This window comes from Anguilla anguilla, chromosome 14 (genome assembly GCF_013347855.1).
Source record: "Anguilla anguilla isolate fAngAng1 chromosome 14, fAngAng1.pri, whole genome shotgun sequence".
Classification (NCBI taxonomy): domain Eukaryota; kingdom Metazoa; phylum Chordata; class Actinopteri; order Anguilliformes; family Anguillidae; genus Anguilla; species Anguilla anguilla.
The window spans coordinates 14,783,764-14,804,679 of NC_049214.1; the positions used below are offsets into that span (position 1 = coordinate 14,783,764).

Consider the following 20,916-nt stretch of genomic DNA (forward strand, 5'->3'; position numbering starts at 1 on the left):
AAACACACATTTGAAACAGTAACACAATTATAACTTGGTCTGACTAAAGAAGGCATTTCAAAACTTGAAACGGGAGAGGAACTCAATTTAAATTCCATAAACCGAGTCTTACAAGAGGAACAGAGTTTTGGATAAGATGGGATGGTACCATTTACCACTCTGAGGGATGAAATACAAACTCCCTACTAAATGAGCAGCATCATTCCAGGTACTGAAAATGTGTGTCTGCAGAGGTCTCCTTCATCAGCCAGAATCAAGGGTGTATTGCTTATGATGAATGTATAAAGCACACCATCACACCACCAAAATAAATTAAAAAAATTAGCTCCTCCAAGTACTCCACGTTTCACAGACACTTCAAACTCTCCAGTACTTAAAAGTCCTTATTGAACAAATGCATACAGAGTATACAGTACAACCTCCAAAAATAATAAGAGAAGGCAACATATATCTACTCATCTACAGGCTAGTATAGGAGAAAAATGTTACAGCAAGCAAAAGCACATTTAAATGGCTGCTTGAGACACATACCTACCAGGAAGGAAGGTGAATTATTGACAGACTGCCAAGATTATGACTATTTAACTGCAGGAGCTTTCAAAACAGTTTACCATTGATTGTTATCAAAAAGATGGGACATGTCCCAACATGTTTCTCAAAACATTCAATACAATGGTCTTTCATTAACACTTAATACAAAAGATGTGCTACATGAACAGCTGCTTTGAGGTGCTAAAACAGTTCATTTGTTAAAACCCTCGGATATTAATTTGGTGATTTTGTTAAATACTTTAGGAATGACGAAGGAAGCCTGTGTACTGATGTGCATTGTTTATTTTTTCCCCCTAGAAACAAGAGCCACACTAATAATGATGAGTACTGTAGTGCTCCGATTGGGTGTAGGTTTGATGCTGGGGTTCTCTGATCTGGTCTGTACTGTCAGACTAATACATATATATATATATAACATAACATAATTACACACATACTTCACTTTTCATCAGTACTGCAAGGATGTCTTCACACATGTAGCTATGATTTTAATGAAATGCTGATTACTTTCATCACTACAAATTCAGTGACAACAACTCCATAAAATCCAACCAAATTTTAATCTGAATAGATATGAGGAAGGGAACATCAGTGAAGTCCTTTCACAAACGGAGCTGAACGAGTGGAATAGGGTTGCCTGGGAATCGGAGTTGGCGCCGGCCACTTCAACCTCCTTAATCCCAGTGCACCTGTTCATGGCATGCTCCAAAGAGAGACAGCAGCCCCCTGCTACACAGTACTGTATGTTACTGACCCTCCTCCACTCCAGTGTTCAGACAACTGAAACCCTGCCTCAGCACTGTTAGAAAAGAGACAGAAGGCCAGGGCTTCTACCAAAAGGAGGAACAGTGTGAATAGGACCACACCAAAAAATATTTTGAAAAAAAAAAAGATTTGAGGAGGTATACAGATACAGGTACGTGGAGTGGTTTCACATCAGGCTTATGCGTTTATAAACACAACCATTCAATAATATTTGTTGGTCTGAATGAGGACAACAAATAATTAACTATGTGACCCTTTATTCCATTGTGACTGTATGGCATGTCTAATTATGAAATATGCCTTCATAAAACTCAGTGTTAAAAGATTGTGTTGGAATGTCCTTAATCGGGTTTTGATGTTTTCCCAAACTGGCACACTCCTCATATCCTCCAAGTGTTTTATCCTAGTAATTGCTTTGCACCTTGTATGCAATTTTGTAGCGCTGGAAGTACAGTGCAGGAACTGCAGCCCTTTCTATACACGCTTCCATTTTAGGGGGCCAGAAATTATTGGACATTGGCTGCTCAGCTGCTTCTTGGCCAGTTGTGTGTCACTGTACCATTAGTTTTTGCAAAAAATACTAACAAAAGTTCAAGAGTTGATTCTAAGTATGTCTTTCACACTTGGAGTCTGTGGCTGTTGTCTCTAAACATGTGGACCAAAGATGTGTCAATGCCAGTAAAGCAGGCCATTATGAGGCTGCCTATCAAATTCAATCTTAAAGATCAACAGGCACTTCCGGTAGCTTGTTTTCCAGACTTGAGCTGGTTTAGGCATTTTCATTTTACAAATCTCACTTCCTGTATTTATTCCTCATTTTCTGTGCCTTTTCTCAAGGGAGCCGGGAGATAATGGGTTTACAAGGAGGCTGCTCCTGTACAGAAAAACATCAAAAATTTCCCCCTACGAACATCCATGGCTACTTTCTGAGCCCCTCCTATCTGACAACACAACATTTTGGATTTCCCCAGACAAATCTACTCATTTTTGTACATACAATATGTTAATATGTAACATTTCTTCCCATCAACACAGAATAATGATGCAATATGGAAGGCTGATTCACTTAACTCCACATTCTTGTTTAGTCAGCATTCAGAACGAATAATATTATGATAATGAGAAATGGAAAGAAAATGGGATTTCTTTTCCATAGTAATGATATAAGCATTTCTGTGGCTCGGATAACCACTCAATGCTAGCACACACATTGAAACTGCAAACAAATGATGAGAAATAAAAATTGCACAAAGTACATTCATATACAATTTTTATTTTGAATAGGCAGTACCAACTCTCTTTACAAATACATCATTTCCTCAGGTTTGTGTACACAATGGCAGACAACTGTCAAAATGGTTAGAATACTAACAAATGCATTATTTTCTTCTTTTTTAAATTCATATTTAAAAAAAACATTTGAAATTGGTTAGAAAAATCTAAGCATCATCTAGAAAAACCTGCAAGACTAATTGTTAGCTGGCTATCAAATCTTTATTTGAATTTGACAAAAGATAAATTATATGACATCAAACATATAAGGTTTCTCAAAATGTAAAGCAAAAGATATCCTTAAAAATAAATAACATTTGCAGAACAAATAATTTGTCACAATAAAAAAGAACCACCCTTCAAAGCCCTGCAGGCTGTATTTTTGTTTCACAATAGAGAGAAAGGCATATAATTCAGTCCAACAGGTGGCAGTACCTGCATCTTCCAGACAGCCTCGACACTGCTCCAACATTCTCCTGCACTGCGCTACTCTATGTGATCCAGTTGGACAAAATATTATTCTGAAAAAAGAACTAAATACACCAGTTAAGTGCATTGTCTCATATATTATCATATGAAGCAGCATATGGAAGCACAATTCCACTGCAAAAGACACTAGGTGAAAAAGTTTTGACAGGCTGAATGTGTGTTTCCAGTCCCGCTCCATTTTTAGAGTCAGTTACATCCACTGAATTAAAATCAAAACTAAATGATACATAAAACATATTTAGTTTTGTTCCTTCGTGGTAGGATGAATCCAGTCCTCCTCATTGAAGGCAATTTGGAGAGATCCACAAGTGCTTGTTAGATTGTCAATAGCATGTCAGTTATCAACACGCCACGGGCCTGATTTCAGTAAAAACTACCTGCTATTTATGTGTTGACCACCGACAACATACCAGTCTGCTATTCCTGTGCAGAACTAATATCAATCCAGACAATCTGTTCTGCAACTGCTGAGTGATCGATACAGCCGGCAGAGTACGCCTAATGACACGACCTACTTTTTTGATCACTTAATGCCAAAGTACACTACCATTTGCTAAGGTATCATACAGAAAGCATCGGTGTACTAAACACTTCAACACTTTCAGTATGGTGCTCAAAACGGAATTAACTTTCATTGGATAGCCAATTATTACAAATAAATACTTCATAATAAATAACAGAAATATATCCTTAAAGTTAAGAGAGACTGGTTAAACAGACTGTTATGACAGCTAAATACATCCTGTCCATGGCTGAAAACCTGTGATCCCATACAGACCATGGCCACTGTTGCTCTAAGGATGTATTCTTGTCTGAAAACTCATCTGTTGTTCTTTGCTATTTCCCACGAGTGCACTGAGACACCAGACATTAAACAAACTGAAAAATGTGCGCAGTCCAAACATCGCTGAAGTAACTACAGCTATGCGCAAAACATCTGCATTTTCCGCCATTTCAAAATGGCTAATGCAGTTAGAATACCAATGTGTCAAGTATATCCAGGGTAAACAGCAGTGTGGAGGCATCATGACGCTCCCTCAGAGCCAGTGTATACCCACCCCCCGTACACTTCACCCGCACCAATCAGCACGGTGCAGCGCACAGGGTCCATGTAGAGTAGGAGAGAGAGCATGCTTCCCCTGTCAGAGGTAATTTACCCATTAGGAAACTTTGACCATTGGTCATTTTCCATGGCACAGGACCCTGCACAAACAACACTGCAGTTCTTGTACAAGGCCCTTCTCTTACACCTCACATTCCATCGTGTTCTTTTTTTTTGATCTTCAAGGACAATTAATTGCTCTCGTCTTCATATCTGTAATACCCCTTTTCAACTGCCCTTAAACTTATGTTTTCAGCGGAAAGCTTCTGATCCAAGTCACGCAGCGTATTGAGGAGGTCGTTAATGTCGGCTTCGCGGCCCTGCTTCTGCATCCAGGCCTTCAGGAGCTCGTACACTTTATCTTCAGCGCGAGCGTTCTCGATCATGTTGTCGCTCAGACCAATAGCCCTGAAAAACCTTTTGTGAATTTTTAGCTCCAAAAATTCTTCAAAAATGTCAAAACTCTTCTTTAGTGAGTCATCACCTGAAAAGAAAAACGGAGCAAAACTTATTACAGCCAGCTTTTACAACAGGTTACTATGCTGTAAATTGTATTACTAGAATGTTATTAAATACTATACAGGTTTTTATACAAAAAGCTATTTTAAAAACAATACATCAACTATATTTATTAATTTATCACTGAATTTAACATTAATTCAATACAATAAAAAAAACAAACATTAACTTCATCATCATACCATAAAATGTAAGCCAATGTAAGTGAACAGAGACCAAAATTAATACAATTTATTGTTTTAAAAAAAAATTAAATTAAGGTGTAAAATCAAGATAGACGACAGAAGGTGGACAGGGGCAAAACAATTTTTTCCTGCCATCAAGCCATTTGTATGTGGATGACTGTGGCTGAGAATCTCCTTGGGCCACTGTGTACGTGATGGAGGAACAGCTGCTTTTAATATAATTAGGCAAAAGCAACCTTAATGCAAAACTGCTGACAAAAGTCAGTGAACACACTGCATTTCCTGTTCCACCAGATTTATAATAAAGGACATTGGTGTCTTACCACTCAAAGAAATGATTCTTCTCTCCCCCTGCAAAAACAAGCAAAATTTCAACATTTTGCAAGAACACCGCTCTAATATGTATTTTTATGTCGCTCTCATGATCCTGAAAGAAATAAACGGCATAACTCAACCATTGCTTGCATAGTACATTTTCATATGATTTGAGAAGTCATGTATTTTAAATAAACATGCAAACACCCTTCTAATTGAAGACTTTTACCCATGCGAGAGCAAGGCAATGTAATACATAAAGTGGATAATTAGGAAAAGTTTTTCCTTAACTCCCAAAAACACTATTTTTGCAATCACAGAACAGCATTATTTTCTTATCATCCCATATAAATATCAGCCATTAGTTATGCTATTCACTACATAGTAGATAAAGCAAAAGTTTCTGTAGTGTCCTCATCTGTTCATGGCTTTATTTGGACATAAAGAAGAAAAGCTGAAGGACTGTGCACAATGGAGCTTTTCTACACTTACTTACGTCATCAAACTCAAGGAATTTTCAAAGTCCTCCTTCCCCAAATTCAAGGACCAAAAAACCGTACAGCAGACTATTCCATTACTGCTGTTGACCATCGATAAATAGAAGCATTGCCTGAATATTTGACAGATTTTAATCTGTATTGAAATCAATGTTCCAGCAAGTTCTGGACTTACCCCCCAATCAAAACCCCAACAATTTCATGTTTAGAATGTTATTCTGAGGCTTATTTTTCTCATTGATGGGCAGTGGACAGGGTGGCTCACCTGACAGACAGGCAGCCTGTTAGGGGCGGGGCTGTGGCGAGGCGAGCTGCCGCAGGACGGCACGGTGGGCGGGGCAGACAGGCTGGTCTGGGAGGAGTTGGTGGTGTTGGGCAGGCTGTCGCCCAGCCCCCTGTCCTCGTCCTCCACGGGCACGGACTTGGCGTGCACGACCTGCGTCTCCTGCAGCAGTGGCTGCGACTCCTGCCGCGGCTCCCCCGCGCTCCGGCCGTCCCGCGCCTCCTCCGGCGCGCCGTGGCACTGGTCGACCTGGCGGAGCCAAGGACAGGAGCGCGTCAGGCAGGAGTGGAGCTGTGGAGCTGTGTGTTTGCATGTTACAGCAGGTCTCATACAAATCCCATGTCACTCTCTGTCGCAGTGGTTCTCAACCTTGGTACTGGAGTACCACTCTGTATGCTGCTATTCATTCCAACCACAACTGCAATACCAGCATTTTAACAAGCTGTTCATTTTTCTTAATTAGGTGCTTTTCATGTTTAGAGGGATTATTTAACCTGTTAAACCACGTCATGTCAGAATAACTACGCATGCCATGAAGAAGTCCCATATCCATACAGTGCCAACTGCGCTATATTGCAAGCGATCACAAGGTCTCAAAAATGTTTAACTCATCAAATTACAGACTGAGGTGAACAAATGGGCTCATTATTTGGTAAAAGTGTGGACACCTGGCCACGGAAACTAACAAATGGTAGAATTCAAAGACAACACAAATGATAATGAGAACCTGCATTGTTCTAACAGGTTTAAGGATGAATTTATGCAAGAACTTGCACACAAGGGTTCAACAACCTTAATAGAGAGACTGGCAGTTGCAAAAACCAGCATATACAGGAGTCCCCAGGACAAAGATTGAGAACCACGGCCCTGCTGGAAACAAACAACTGAGTTTGTGTCGGGAAAGGTGGATCTCAAAGACAATGTGCTGATGTCCACTAAATGGAGACTTTAGACTAAATGAGACCAAAAACTCAAAATAAAAAAGGGAAAGAAAGAAGATAAGACCATACTTGTGTATTTTTTTTTACCGTAGCTTAAATTTAGGACATATCATTCATATCGCCATTTTCTTCAACTTAAATCTGACACTTTGATCTGTTATGTCAAACACATACTGTAAACTCGTAGTGTTTCTGTGAATAGTTTCAGAGGACATAAGACCTTTCAACTTAAATAACTAATTTCATGCTTTTACAAGAACAACTTCTGCAAAACTTGTCTTTCCTACGATCTGCTTTTGGGACGCATAATCACAAACTGGTACGGCCATAAGCCCCCTCACTTCACACCATCCCCAGCCCTCTGAGCCTGAACAGAAAGCAAGCTTATAAACCCTGTGGCTGATTAGCGACAGGTGGCTCCAATCAAACCAGCTGTGCTCAATGATACCAACTAACTAACTAAGGAAATGGCTCCACCACCCTCAGCCCAGAACACGATAAAGCAGTCACCGACTGCCGCAATTCAGTAACCACCGCCAACTATAACACCAGTACACTATTTCATGCTTCCAATTCCTTCAAATTCTGAAGAGCGTGTTAGTCATTGGTTTACGTGCCTTTAATCTGAGCACGACCTGTGTTTTGTAAAGCCAGCCCTCAGTCTTGTTAGATAATGGCAATGAGGACAGAAATGAAATGCACTAGGAGTAACAGAACCTAAACGCCATGTTTCATGTTACCTATTTTGGTAAAAAAGACAAAACAATTTTAGATCGTAAGCAGACACCTTGTTACCTTTCTAGTTATTCACACTGCTGCTTCAAATAAAAGGCGATCAGCCTCGCTCTAAATACATGAATTGGGTGTGTCTCTCAGTACAAAGCCACGCATATTTGAAAGATGAGAACCTCGGCTATCAAATTACAAGCACAAAGAAAGACAGAGCTAAAGTAGCAAATCTGTGTTGATAATGGTGTCGCCATTCTCAGGTTCACATGTTTACAAGAAACAATCAGGATGTTATCAGGGCTTTTAAAGAACTTGGCCAAATGTATTCTGTGATCTGCTACATCCAGCCCTAAAATATACTGGTGGGCTGAACCTTTCTGCAGATGTAAAAAATAAAATATATAAAAAATGAAAAAAAGATTTAAAAAATAGTAAGGAATCCAGATTGCTTACCATATTGATCTTCACCTCTTCACTCGGATCACTTGGGGTTTCTATAACACAAGGAAGCAGACTTTAACACATGTTGTTTTGACCCATGTTCCAGCATGTACAGTCTAAAAAAATCTCATAAAAAAAGACCAATCATAAAATCGCAATGACCTAACATTTCTATTACGAAGCGTTGGCAAGTACATATAATGAAATCAGTCATATTAAATACACAGTATGTTGCATAATTTTAACCAAGTGTGTATTTGCAAGTAAGATCAAATTAAATATATTGTGCACACAAGCACAGAAAGAGATTTGGCCACTGTAGTAAAGTCTGTACACTTGTACAATACCCTGAAAATTTAATTTAGAAATTAAATGCAAACACAACAAGGACAGATTTAATAAAAGGAAACAAGACCAGGTTAAAACCTAGTATATGGCTGGACCTAACACACGTGATCAGGCCAACCAATGGTGTAGCTTCACCACTCACTCAGTCACGCAGTCACAGACATTCGAGTTTGTAGGGCTGGAACCGCTGTTGCGGTCCAGCCAAAAACAACATTACCAACAATATACAACTAAATGGGAAATATGTTCAGACTCCAAATGAAGTCAAAATATGTAATGTCCTATTTGTAAAAATGTCAGCAAAAATAAACATCATGTAGATGTTTCTGGTGTGCGTTTATATTTTGAACTCCTAGGTATTACTGTATGTTGTGGGAGTTTATCCTAACTAAATTTTGGCTATCCTTGTAATCAGCGGTTGGATGATAACTACAGCCCTTCTTCAACTTCAATACGATGTGGCTTTAAAGTGTTTTTTTGTTAACACATTATGAGTCGCAGAAGCAATGCCTTTGTGGATTAGTTATGAATAAATATTTAATTTTAGGCACTTGGGCAAAAGGTGTTTTCCCCACATTTGAGGACTTGGGGAAAAGGTTTTGTGGACTCTTTAGCCAATCACCGACTTAGATGAAGCACTTAAGTGCTGAAAGACACCATAAATCAACAGACAATGCTGGCCTTCATGGTTTGAGTTTGAAATCCCTGCTATAACCGTCCTCTCTCACCTGTCCTTTCACCAGACCGCCTTCTCCGCCAACACCACAAGACAGCAGCAGCAATTCCAATGAGAACCAGTACACACATCACGAAGATAACCGCTGTTTGAATAAAAGAAATATAAATTTTCATACTGTTATCAATTATCAAATATAATCTGTAACAAAGTGTAGATACTAGACTATGTTTTTTTCTACGACAGAGTGAAAGAATAGATTACTAAAGTAATTTGCAACATCACTGTCCTGTAAAACTGAATAGTCTAGCAAATCATGGATGCGATAAGACCCATCTAAACCCCAAATGCTAATTTTGTGATTTAAAAGCAAGAATACGTTTTTTGCTTTTATCCACAGATAAAATATTTTGCTGAAACTTCAATCCATCTAAAGGACAAGACACAGCAAAGCAAGTCACATAGCCAGACTGTGCGCTATACCTGGAACAGTGGCATCAGTGGGGGAGCTTATAGTGGGGGTCACAGGGTCAGTGGGGATAGGAGAGATGGGGGATTGCTTTTTTCTACACACGGTGTTCAAGGTGCGGGTGCAGTTCTGAACCTTCTCCTCATCCTCTTTACACCTGAAAAACAGGTGATGAGCAAATGCATAAATCCAGGTCTCAATAGCTGTGCAACAATATGAGTTTGTGACCAGAAGAGAGCATGGAAAGGGAACTTACTTGGCACACTTTTTGCACACCTCACATGGTTTGTCCATCTCACAGAAGGAGCCACGTTTGCACTGACACTGCGCGTTCTGAGTCGCGGTGCAGGGCACTATCTCCTCTTGATCTGTAGAGAGACAGTCACTTGTTCAAAGAGTACTTCTGTAAGTACGGTATACCTTCTTCTGGGATTAACTCAATTACATACGGCTCTTGCTACAGATACCGCTTAGTAGTACTGCATTTGTGAAGGTCTTTTCTTTCTTTTTGTTAATCTGAACTGGCACAATGTAAGGCCATCTACAGAAAGCCTATTTAAAGCATACAGACACAAAGCACTAATATGAAGTTAAAGATTTATTACTTGGTATTTAGCAGAGTTTAGCATTTAAAGCAGCTTTAAACAGAATCTAGCTGAGCTGGTAAAAAGCTGATGGGCACCTTTGGGCGTCGCCATGGTTATCCTGCTTGAGAAACATTTACTCAATATGCCCGAGGGTTAGGGCTTTACAACCATTTACAGTGTTCATGGCAAGAACTCTTAAGGGGAATTCCAACAAATAGCTAATACATCATATTTCTTTTAATACACCCAGCACACAATTAGCATTTCTGGATCAAGATCAACTTGAAGTTTCCATACCAGGAATAATTTTACTCCTTTGCTTACTCCTTTTTATTCTGCTCTATATTTTTCTAAGGATCATAAAATGTGCTTTAAAAATAGATTTATTATTTTATGTTGCACTCATATTTTTCCACTACAAGTTTGTGAAAGTGATCTGATTCGTCTTTGGTCTTTTGGTTTCGTGTTTATTTTGTATTCTGAAAGCTGCTCATTGTTAGGGCCTTTTTATTTTGTCAATGTGGCAAAATCGGTAAAGGAATATCTTACAGTATATAAGAAGAATATTTTGATTATCTAGCAATATAAACTAGAAAATATAATCATGCTATAAATATAAACCCAGGCGTACGCTCCTGTGAATCGGAGCGCTGAAAGGGTCAGGTGCGTGACGCAGACGCACTCACCCCTGTGGCACGGTGTGCAGGTCAGGCAGCGATCCATCCCAGTCGCGTGTTCTGTGTACGTTCTGGGTTCACAGGGAGCGCAGACGCCTACTTCCGAGGCCTTCTCACAGGGCGTTTTCACATAGGTACCTGTGACAAGGCACGCATGCATCACTGCTTACCCAGGTGGTCTACAATATCTACACTGCTCTCAAATGAAATGGATATCATATCATACCAAGCACAGCAAAATCCCCACTGTTAAATTAACTCTAACAGTTACATGAGTCTAACTCTAACAGTTATATGAGTCTAACAAGGAAAAAATGTTGATTTTACCTTACAAATTGTCCTATGGGCCATAGAAATTTTTTTTGAAAATTTCAGTATAATAAAGCAATTCATTAATACAAAAGAACAATTTATTTATTTGGACTGAAAAATCCAGCCAGATTCTGTAGGGGCCTTGATATTGCGCCTGGGGCATATTGCCTCCACGCATGCAGAACATGGGATCATGTTGCGCGCTGTGACATCACACATTCTGCATGTATGCGCATTTCATTTTCTCACCAGCTTCGCAGTTGTTGCAGCAGCGGCCGTCATGCGCATACTGTCGGTTTTCAATACACTGGATCTGCGGGGCAGTCTTGTTCCATTCCTCATTCCGTGGCCGATTCAGCCCCTGGTCCGCAACCTCCGCAGCCACGGGGAGGATTAGGCACGCGATTATAACCTAGGACAGAGGAGTCACAGTCTCCATTACCAGCGAATAGGAACTCGGTACTCTTATAACAAACCGTGAGGGAGCAATCACTCGCTTAATCTGAAGCATCTGATCTGCGCATCAGTAGGAAAGCAAATCAAGAAAAGCGAGAAAAAGGATAAAGAGAGCATAGTTTAGTGCTTGGCTCGATGCAGATTTCAAATGGCACACCACAGCCATAATTATTTAGTGAAAGACATGACGGCCAATATACAGGTAAGTGATCAGTAAGAATTTGCCAAAGTCTTCTGTTAGTCACTCAGCCAACAAAAGATTCCTCATGAACAAGGGAAGCTATCCACTCAGGGAAGAAAAAAGAAAGTAAAGGAACGTTTGCTGTTATCAAAGAAAAATATGAAGAACCTACATTTTTAATACAATAGGAACCCATATAACATGCAGTAGCCTAATTTAGGTTAACACCATCATCACCCAAACAAAAATGGAAACCAATGTCATTAGTAGTTTTGGATAATAATAATAATAATAATAATGAGCTCAATAATACAACAGAAATAATACAATAGTGTTACATTCATAAAATAACTTATAACTACTAATAAAAATAGCAACCATCTATAAAAAACACTGAAAGTGAAATGCACAATTGTATGCAAGGGAAATGAAAAAGGCAGCATTTCCGTATTTCATCCATGCTATATAGCCAGGTACTATGACTGCATTCTCATTGGGCTTAATTCTATTGAAAACCAAATATTTACAAATTGTTATAGGACATCTTCAAAATTGCATTCTGAAATGACTAAATAGGAAGCATTAAATAAACTGCTGTATGAACCATGTAGCCTAGGTAACTGGTTCTAAAATTATATCTTGAGGCTCATGCAAAACAAGATTTTTCACTTTTCCAAAGTTTGCATGATATCACCATATAGCCTATTATCCGAACTGGTACAATCCACTCAATTATTTCACATGATAGAGCTGAAGAGACAAATGGCGCCATTTTAACAGCTTTCAAACTAAAATAATGTGTTTTGCTTGTTTTCTTTTCTACAGCGCCGTGAAAAAGTATTTGCCATTTCCTGATTTCCTCTATTGCATATTTGCCACACTTAATGGTTTCAAATCTTTAGACAAAATATAATATTAGATAAACTGAGCTCAATCCAGAGTTGTTTCACAAAATGAACAGAGTGATCTTAAAAAAAAAAAAAAAAAAAAAAAATCCATTCGTGTAGTTACCCTGTAATCTGGAAGTTATGTGGCAGGGATTTTGGCCAGCACATGAGGCTATGCGCACACTGGCATCACTTCTGAGCAGAAAGCACACAGTTCACAGTTCACAGTTATCTTCTTGGCCACACAAATGAACTGAGGCGGGGAATATATTGACCGGCTTTATTAAAGGGGCCAGACTGCTTTTAACATCTCCAGCTAATGATATCAATTTTCCGGTCTAACACCACTCCATCCATGTTTACTGGTAGTGTGAACAAGTTAGCAAGCGCATTATTAATAATGACTCAATTCAAACTATTTTAATAGCAGAAAACATTCCTCAAATGCAGCTTGAAAAAGGTGAACAGAAGACCTCAGAAGCAAGAGAACACTTGAGAAGACAGATCTAAATAACCTATATATTGTACATATATTTAGACTTAGGCCTAGGCCTATACCTAGGCCTCCCAAAGACAGACTCTGGTAAAGACAATAGGCTATATGTTTATGGTATATTCCAGCTTGAAAACTTGAAATTCCAGCCAAACCAGTTTGCGACCCATTCTGCATGCACACTGAACTTGTAAGACTTACAAGTTAGACAGTGTATTAGTCTATAGGATATTAATGAGGCACAAGAGGCTATGGACTATCATTAACATTGGCTTGTCTTAGCGCTTTATCAGGTTAGAGCCACAAGTAATCTATCCTACATTCTGAATTGAAAAGGCTTCCATCTTCCATCTTGTGTTACAACCCACATGTTACAAACAACCGAGTGCAGGCCATTAGTGTAGGCCTGAGCTGTCCTGTTACTGTTTGTGTGTTAATTTAGCATTTTTCCTGTAAGGGTGTTGTTCTGTAAGGGCTGCCAGTACTGTTCACTCCCGGACGACGTGATGCAGTGACTCACAGCACACTTCAAAAGACGAAGAATTAGGCCTCGTTTTAATGGCGCAGTTCTCAGCATAAAAGGCTTGCCGGCACTGCAGCCCTATTAGCGCCGTGACTCCAGCGGCATGCTCTGGAATGCAGCCATGCCTTGTTATTGTAAGGGAGTTTCCTAGACAGAAACGCCATGCTCGGCTCTCGGCAGACGTCAGAATTTCCACAGGCTCGCTTTAGTTGAGGGACCAATGAGGTTGCACTTACAATCGCACCATTCTGATCTATCCAAATAATCTGCGAGCGCTAGCAACTCAGAGGGGAAGAGAGAGAGAAAAAAGCTCATTTCCTTTCTTGGGACATTGGAAGCAGCTCAACACAAGGCTCCAGACTCATGGATATTTTATTTCCCAAGTAGCGGCAGCCAATGAGGGTGCTTGCGTGGGCTGCTTAAGGGACCAGGCAGAGCTTTTTTCTTCCTGTAGCTAATAAGAAGTATCTGTTATCCAGACATAAGACAGCATCAAATGAAAATGAAAAGGCTTTTGTAAAGGAAAAAATAAACTCTCCTATTTTTATAAATGGCGGCTGAATAAGCTTATTATTCTTTTTCTCTACCACATGGCACCTAAGCCCTTTCTCAGATGCAATATCAGTATTTTCCCCTACAATAGCCATTATGATTTTAGGCCAAGATCACATAGTCCATTGTGCTCTTCTCTTTCTTAGGTTAAATGCGAGGTGTGAAAGATTATACCCATACTGTATCAAATCACCCTGACCTGAATGTCGTCCATGTGACATGGTATCTCCTTGCAGAAGTAAAAGCATTTTACTTTCCTTTAATCCAAATTTATTTGAAATTTCTCCTTCCTGAGCCATGTCAATTTCTTGCTTGCAGGCCTAACTTCCAACACTGTGCACAGATTATTAGATTTGCTCATCTAAATAATGTTAAGACTTGTGGTTCTGGCTGGTGCCATACCTAAAAAAACACCCTCGGGGTGGGTGGCTTTCATTTGCTACAAAAATACAAAAAGCCTTTCACAAACAATTTAGGAAATGTTCTTTCGGCCAGGCATAGGCTACACCAAGAGGAATACCACCTTTTTAATTTTTGTTCAGATCCACCACAAGAAAAATTGGACACAGCCCTGAGAATGTACTGTAGATTGATATCTTGCACTCAATAAGTAGGCTAATTCTCAAACAATCGCACTTTAGGATTAAACCCGTGACTGATCATATTAGGCTATAGCATTATAGAAACACAATCATTAGCCTTGTTGTAATTAGGCTGTTTGTACTGAGTAAGTCCAGTAATCAGTAACATTTTCTCACTCATTTCTAATTTGTGAACAATTAGTCACACATTAGGTATAGTCAGTACACTGTATGAGAAAACTACAGCACACAGCTTAATTGCAGTTACTGTATGTGTAATTTCATATCAACCATGCTCTTTAGCCCCTGATTCTGAAAACTGCTTACTGTCATTTACCCTATTTCTACATAAAAAGGCAGCACCACAATTCATTAATAACAAGAGCACAGAAACACCAGAGCATATAGCCAGAAATCAGCTCCTCCAGAAATATTAAAACATTTTTAAAAGACCTCACAAGGCATTTTTATAAGCAAAATGGACACATACTGTTTTTGAAAGTTTTAGCATAAATGTGACACCAGTCTATATCACGGTGTTTTCTACTTCACCACCATGAAGCCAGCTCTGCTGTCCTGCCTTCATGCTTATAAGCCTGGCTTTCCCCCCCTTTCCCACAGGATCCAAACAGGGGCTGTGAAGTGACATCACATCCGGTCCTCTTATGCTGCCTCTGATTCACATGATTCCCTGACGCACCCATTTTAGGAAACCTGTTCTTCAAGTTCTGAAAGCAGGTGCACGCACTAAATTCTAATCAGGAAAAAAATAATCTGGCAAAAAATAAAAAGTAAACCTCTGAAAAAGTAAAACTCAGAGTGAGTTTTACAATGACTTCAGAGTGAACTGAAGTGACTAAACAGAATTCTACAGAAATTCTGTAGCAAGCTGACTGGGCTGACAAAGGCCTTTTGCCTTCTTTGTCAACACTCAACACTGCTTTTTTTGTCAAAATATAAATTTCAGGGTGCAGCCTTCTTTTTCCTCTTTGTTGGTCATTTCTTTTTGAAGTCAACACACTGCTAACATTACCTTTTCCCACTGGGTCTCCCTTACAAGCATATACGCTAGGCCAAGTTCTCAATTTGTGACTAACAAAGAAACATCAAGGCTACTGCTTAGAGGAAAGAGCAGAACTCACTGTAGGCCTATACACTGTAAAGAATATTAAAGACTGACTGACTGGACAGATGGCTGGGCACGTATATACACACAAAAACCTTTTTCATCAACAACCACAATGTGGTATGGATTTCCTCCATGAAGTGGACATGAAAGACTGAAAGTTGTAACCATAACCTCAGTGAAAGCAATTCTTCAAACCCACAATCACTCAGAGCTGGCTCTTTACCATGACACAATGCTAGTCTTCTGAGCTGTGAGATCTCACTCAATATGCTGCAGACTGCAGTCTACAACATTACAGTGCTTTACAGTAATCTCTTCCTATTTTGTTTCAGGCGTTTAAATTGGTGCTTGGCAAACTGAAGAAGCCATATTCACTCAGCAGTTGCTCTCAATTATAAGGCCTTATCTAGTTAGCCAGTCCCCCAAAATATTTATTGAATTATGTTTTCAAGTACAGTAAGCTTCTTTATTTTAAGAAACTGAGTCCAAAAAACCACCTTTTAATTTGTGACAGATGATTTCAATCAAAAGCTGTCAGATAAAGAAAAGCATGCTACTCCTCATTGCTCAATAATTCCAAAATGGAGGTCCCCTGCATCAAGCTTTCATTCTTGCAATTTTCTGTTGAGGTATAGGCTACCTCACACAACTGTGCACAGGCTTTCAGTAAGAAAATGCCTTAAACCTTCTTTTTATAAGTCTATGTGAATTTCCAGCAATACACAAAATTCTAAACAAGACTGCTGAACTAGACTGTCAAAAGTTAATGTAAGCATGACCAAAAATGGATCCCTTAAATATTGCATGATTTGGGAAGACAGTTCATATAGGTCAATAAAACACAAAAATAACAGGTTAAATAGGTTATAACAGGTTGAGTCAGAAAAACTAAAAAGTCAGATCTCGGAACCGCCTTTGTAGGAACACAGGATGTTCAGAAACAATGAAGGTTCCATGAACAGGAATTCATGGATGCGTGTGTGGAAGTTATTTTTAACTCAAGGAAACAAACACTGAGAAATGATGAGACTTCCTATGGTTATACTAACTGTTTATCAGTAAGGCCTCTAGAGTGTGAAAATCCCATCTACAACCTCAAAAATTTACCTTCTGATCAATACAACATGAGTTTGAGTGTAAATGCATGTCATAGTGCTATTGCACATTTGGTAAGGAAACAATTCCAGGTAGCAGTCATTGTATAAATGTGCCTGATAAATGTAATTTTTCAGACAAACAGTAAAAATGCGGCAATTCACAGGTATAATTCCTGGATTTAGTAAGCCCTTCTATGTCTAATTTACTACAAAAAGTTTTCATTCTGAAATTTACATCATATAGTATATGGCAGGGATAACAAATACAAAACCTGGAGGGCTGTAGTGTCTGCTGATTTTTGTTGTGTTCCCACGCATAATTTCGATACCCAAACCACTTCAGTGCAAACCATGCCCTGTAGTTGCAATGAACGTTCAAAATCGATTTCATTGGTCAATTGATGAGAGCGCTGATTGGTAACAATTTCAATGCACAATACTTAATTAATACACCGCCTTTTGAATTACTGTTATTAGCGTTATATCATTAATTAACTTAACTGTTTAATGGCATTATGTCAGTGTAGAAAATAGGCTATTACATTTTAGGAGAGGGCAAACTTTGCTCCTGCAATCTAAAATCTGGGGGCATTGGATGGATTTGAAAATGGATTAAATGAATGACATCATTTTTCATCTTTACATTTAAACAAGGTCTTGTATTTGCATTTAAGTGATAAAAATAAGAAAAGAAGTAGGCCGGGCCTACCATACCACTGACAATACAAAAATGGTCAGTGGCATATTGCAATTTAAAAAAGGTTCAAATTTCGAAACATTTTCGCAAAATCTATTGTCATTGCGTATTAAGCCTGGCGAGGGACTCCAAACCTTCAAGTACCCCCTGTAAACACAGGCCATAGATACAATGGTCAAAATCTGGATATATTCAGTCTACAGTACTTTTCACGACGTCCACGTGATATGAAGAATTGGCCTGCATGTTGGCAGCAGGTATCCAGGAGGATGTTGCATGAAAAATTGTGTGAAATTCCTCAATTCATAATAGACACTGGAGAAAACGCAACAACAAAATATGTACTAATCTAACGACAGAGTTGTTGGCAGAGTTTAACACGAATGTTAAAATAGTAGGCTAACAAGAAATAAAATTAAGCCATGCATATCGAGTACTGGGAACTACATATTTCTTTAAGAGGCAAGGGCTACTCCAGAAGAACAATAAATAAAAAATGAATACAAAGTTATAACGTATAACTAGTAGCTATTAACATGATAATTTCTTAATACAGGCGCGCACACTCGTTTTGACCATTTATGGTCTTCCTCCGGAAACCGTGACATCAATCGAATTTAGCTGCAAATTAGCAGTTAGCTTATAGACTTAACCTAGTTTTGTGTTTAAACCACGTACAGCTAGCGATAGACGTGTACACATTAGTGTTAAAATGGTTTTGGTAGGCAAAAACGAATAGCCTATCAATCCGCAAAATCCCACTTTACCCGGAACGCGTTATGGAAAGTTAATCAGAAAAGTTACAGTAGCAGTTCATCCTACTACGACCACTTGCCGGTACGAAGTTCATGGTTAACCTACCAAGACATTCCGCGACAGTTTCACGTTTTGCTGTTAAATACTATTTCATAAAGGTTGTAGGGAAAAGCACAAATAACTAGAACTGGCAAATGTAGAGATTTGCGTCCTTATTGACAAGTTTACGCGATAGCAGCATTTTACATCTCGCTAATTTAATAGTACCCTAGATTCATTTACTCTACTATTTTTATTTCTGTCTAGAACTTGCAGTTATGGGACGGTCAAAGGCAGACGTATACAACAGTACCCAAAGAACAAGCCCATTTTAGGCATATCTCAATCAAACTGTGATTCCATACTGTAAACACTAGCCTACCATTCAAGCTAAACGTTTGAGAGGGAATAGGATGGCATCGCTTCGAGACTTACCGTCATTTTAAAGTTCATTTTAAAATGAGGTCCCCAATTCCAACGTGACATGAATCAAGAAAGAATATATAAATGTTTTCAGAAAATATATCCAGATTTGTCTCTGACTTCCAACAAACTTTTCCTTGCGAGCTATAATTACTAGCGCACAGTAGCGTACTCCAGCTCTCTTCAGCGAATAGTATAACTTAGTCATCGACCAGACTTTTTTTTTTCCCCCAAGTATGAGTGTTACACCCCCTGACGTAAACTCGATGAAAAATCCAACAAATGCATCGAAAATAAAGTTGTTTTTCTCATCGCAGGAAACCAGACTTGTCTGTGATTGGATTCGATTATCCTACACGGAAGTTTTACACCAATAAGAGTTGGGTGGTGAACTTGTTTGGGAAGTTCGTGGCGTGGAGCTTCGTTCAGTGGACTGCATATAATCTAGGCAGATTGTATAGCCTACATATAGCCACACAGGGAATACGTACTATATTCAAAACCATTATTATTACTTTTGTACGCTACACAAGACGATAGTCCATTTTGGGGAACTAGGAAACACAGGATTCTGGATACTGTGCATCATAGTTAGTCCCAGGTATTGTAATGTGGAAGCATAGGGTTTTGGTTTAAATTTGGATGTACTCATCATTGCCTAGGTGGTTGTCCTATCTGAACAAGTACACACACTTTTCCTCATTTTTCTATCCTTGTGGGGACATTTGGTTCTCACAAAGATAGTAATACATGGCCACACACACACACACAAACAGGGTCACTCAAAAAAGTTGTGCTGTAATTCTGCACTGCACTAGCAGCACTGTAATTTGGTGAAGTCTCTGCTTCTTGTACTGAGGATTCATGCCCAAAATTGATTCCACAAAAGAACCTGAAAAGCCTCACATTTTCCGGGAAATGCATTTATTAATTTATATTATGACTGGTGAAGGGGTGAGGTAGTCTGGACTGTGGCTGCTGGCCCACTGATGACAACACTAAATATTGAACCAGTTACTCACCTGTGCCTGCTTTGTTTGGACTCTGGAAAAAATTAAAAAAGGCAGAGCCGGAAGGAAGCAAAGCCAGAATTCTGGGGCTGCACCTTTGTAGCTGTCTTGAGGACTTGTAGTGAACTGTTCTCATTAAAGAGGCTGGGTAGGTCTTATTCTCTTTCCACTCTGGTGTGAAGTGTGATAGTGAGGAGTAGCTCTCAGTAGCCCTTTCACATAGTTTTGTATGTTGTATTTTATAGCATCCTATGGACTCCCTGATCCCCATGCCAGTGTGGATGTTTATGTCCTAATAGAACTGATCAGTTTTCTTGGTCAGATGATTGTGTGACTGTGTGCTGAGCCTGGGGTACTAGACCACTGCCGACTCTCATACCGCCCACTATCATGGTGCCCCCCAGACAGATGGCAACCTAGGTGATGTCCCTGGTTGCCTATGCCAAGCACTGGCCCTGCAGGCGAAATCACCCAAATTTGAATACAAGATCTCCACTGACAAACTAAATACAACACTTTATACAATAAAAACTTCAGGTCAGATAGCCATTGTGACCTCTGAAACATGATTACAGGTGTGCAATTTCCCATTATCTTGCTATATTGCCAGGATTAGCAGTTGAGTGATTCAGTCATATGACTGGTGGTGGTGGTGGCGGGTAGCAACTAAGGGGGTGTCAGGAATGTCACGATCATATCTAAAAACTTGCATTTTCTGAAAAAGGTTATAATTATTTTGTTAAAAGAACAAAGTAACTTCAAAACATCAATTCACAAGCAATATTCGGATGCATTATTGAAGTAAAAGGTTCATGAGAAAGATTAAATGAGAAATAATTATGACAATTTTATGAATGGTGTTTCAATTTGAAGTAAACTATACGTACACGCACACACACACACATATATATACCAAGAATTCCCAAGAAACCC

At 39.2% G+C, this 20,916-nt stretch overlaps 1 protein-coding gene across 1 annotated transcript; it reads right to left on the bottom strand.

Annotated features, from left to right (window-relative positions):
- Nucleotides 1-2,568: 2,568 nt before the first annotated feature.
- LOC118213458 (tumor necrosis factor receptor superfamily member 10B-like) lies at nt 2,569-19,189 on the bottom strand. Its single transcript, XM_035392459.1, has 10 exons — nt 18,986-19,189; nt 11,409-11,571; nt 10,857-10,985; nt 9,840-9,951; nt 9,598-9,740; nt 9,167-9,259; nt 8,103-8,143; nt 5,962-6,228; nt 5,208-5,235; nt 2,569-4,664 (listed from the first exon to the last, which is right to left on the bottom strand). The coding sequence occupies exons 1-10, from the start codon at nt 19,034-19,036 to the stop codon at nt 4,372-4,374; spliced, it is 1,320 nt and encodes a 439-aa protein (XP_035248350.1). The 5' UTR covers nt 19,037-19,189; the 3' UTR covers nt 2,569-4,371.
- Nucleotides 19,190-20,916: the final 1,727 nt, after the last annotated feature.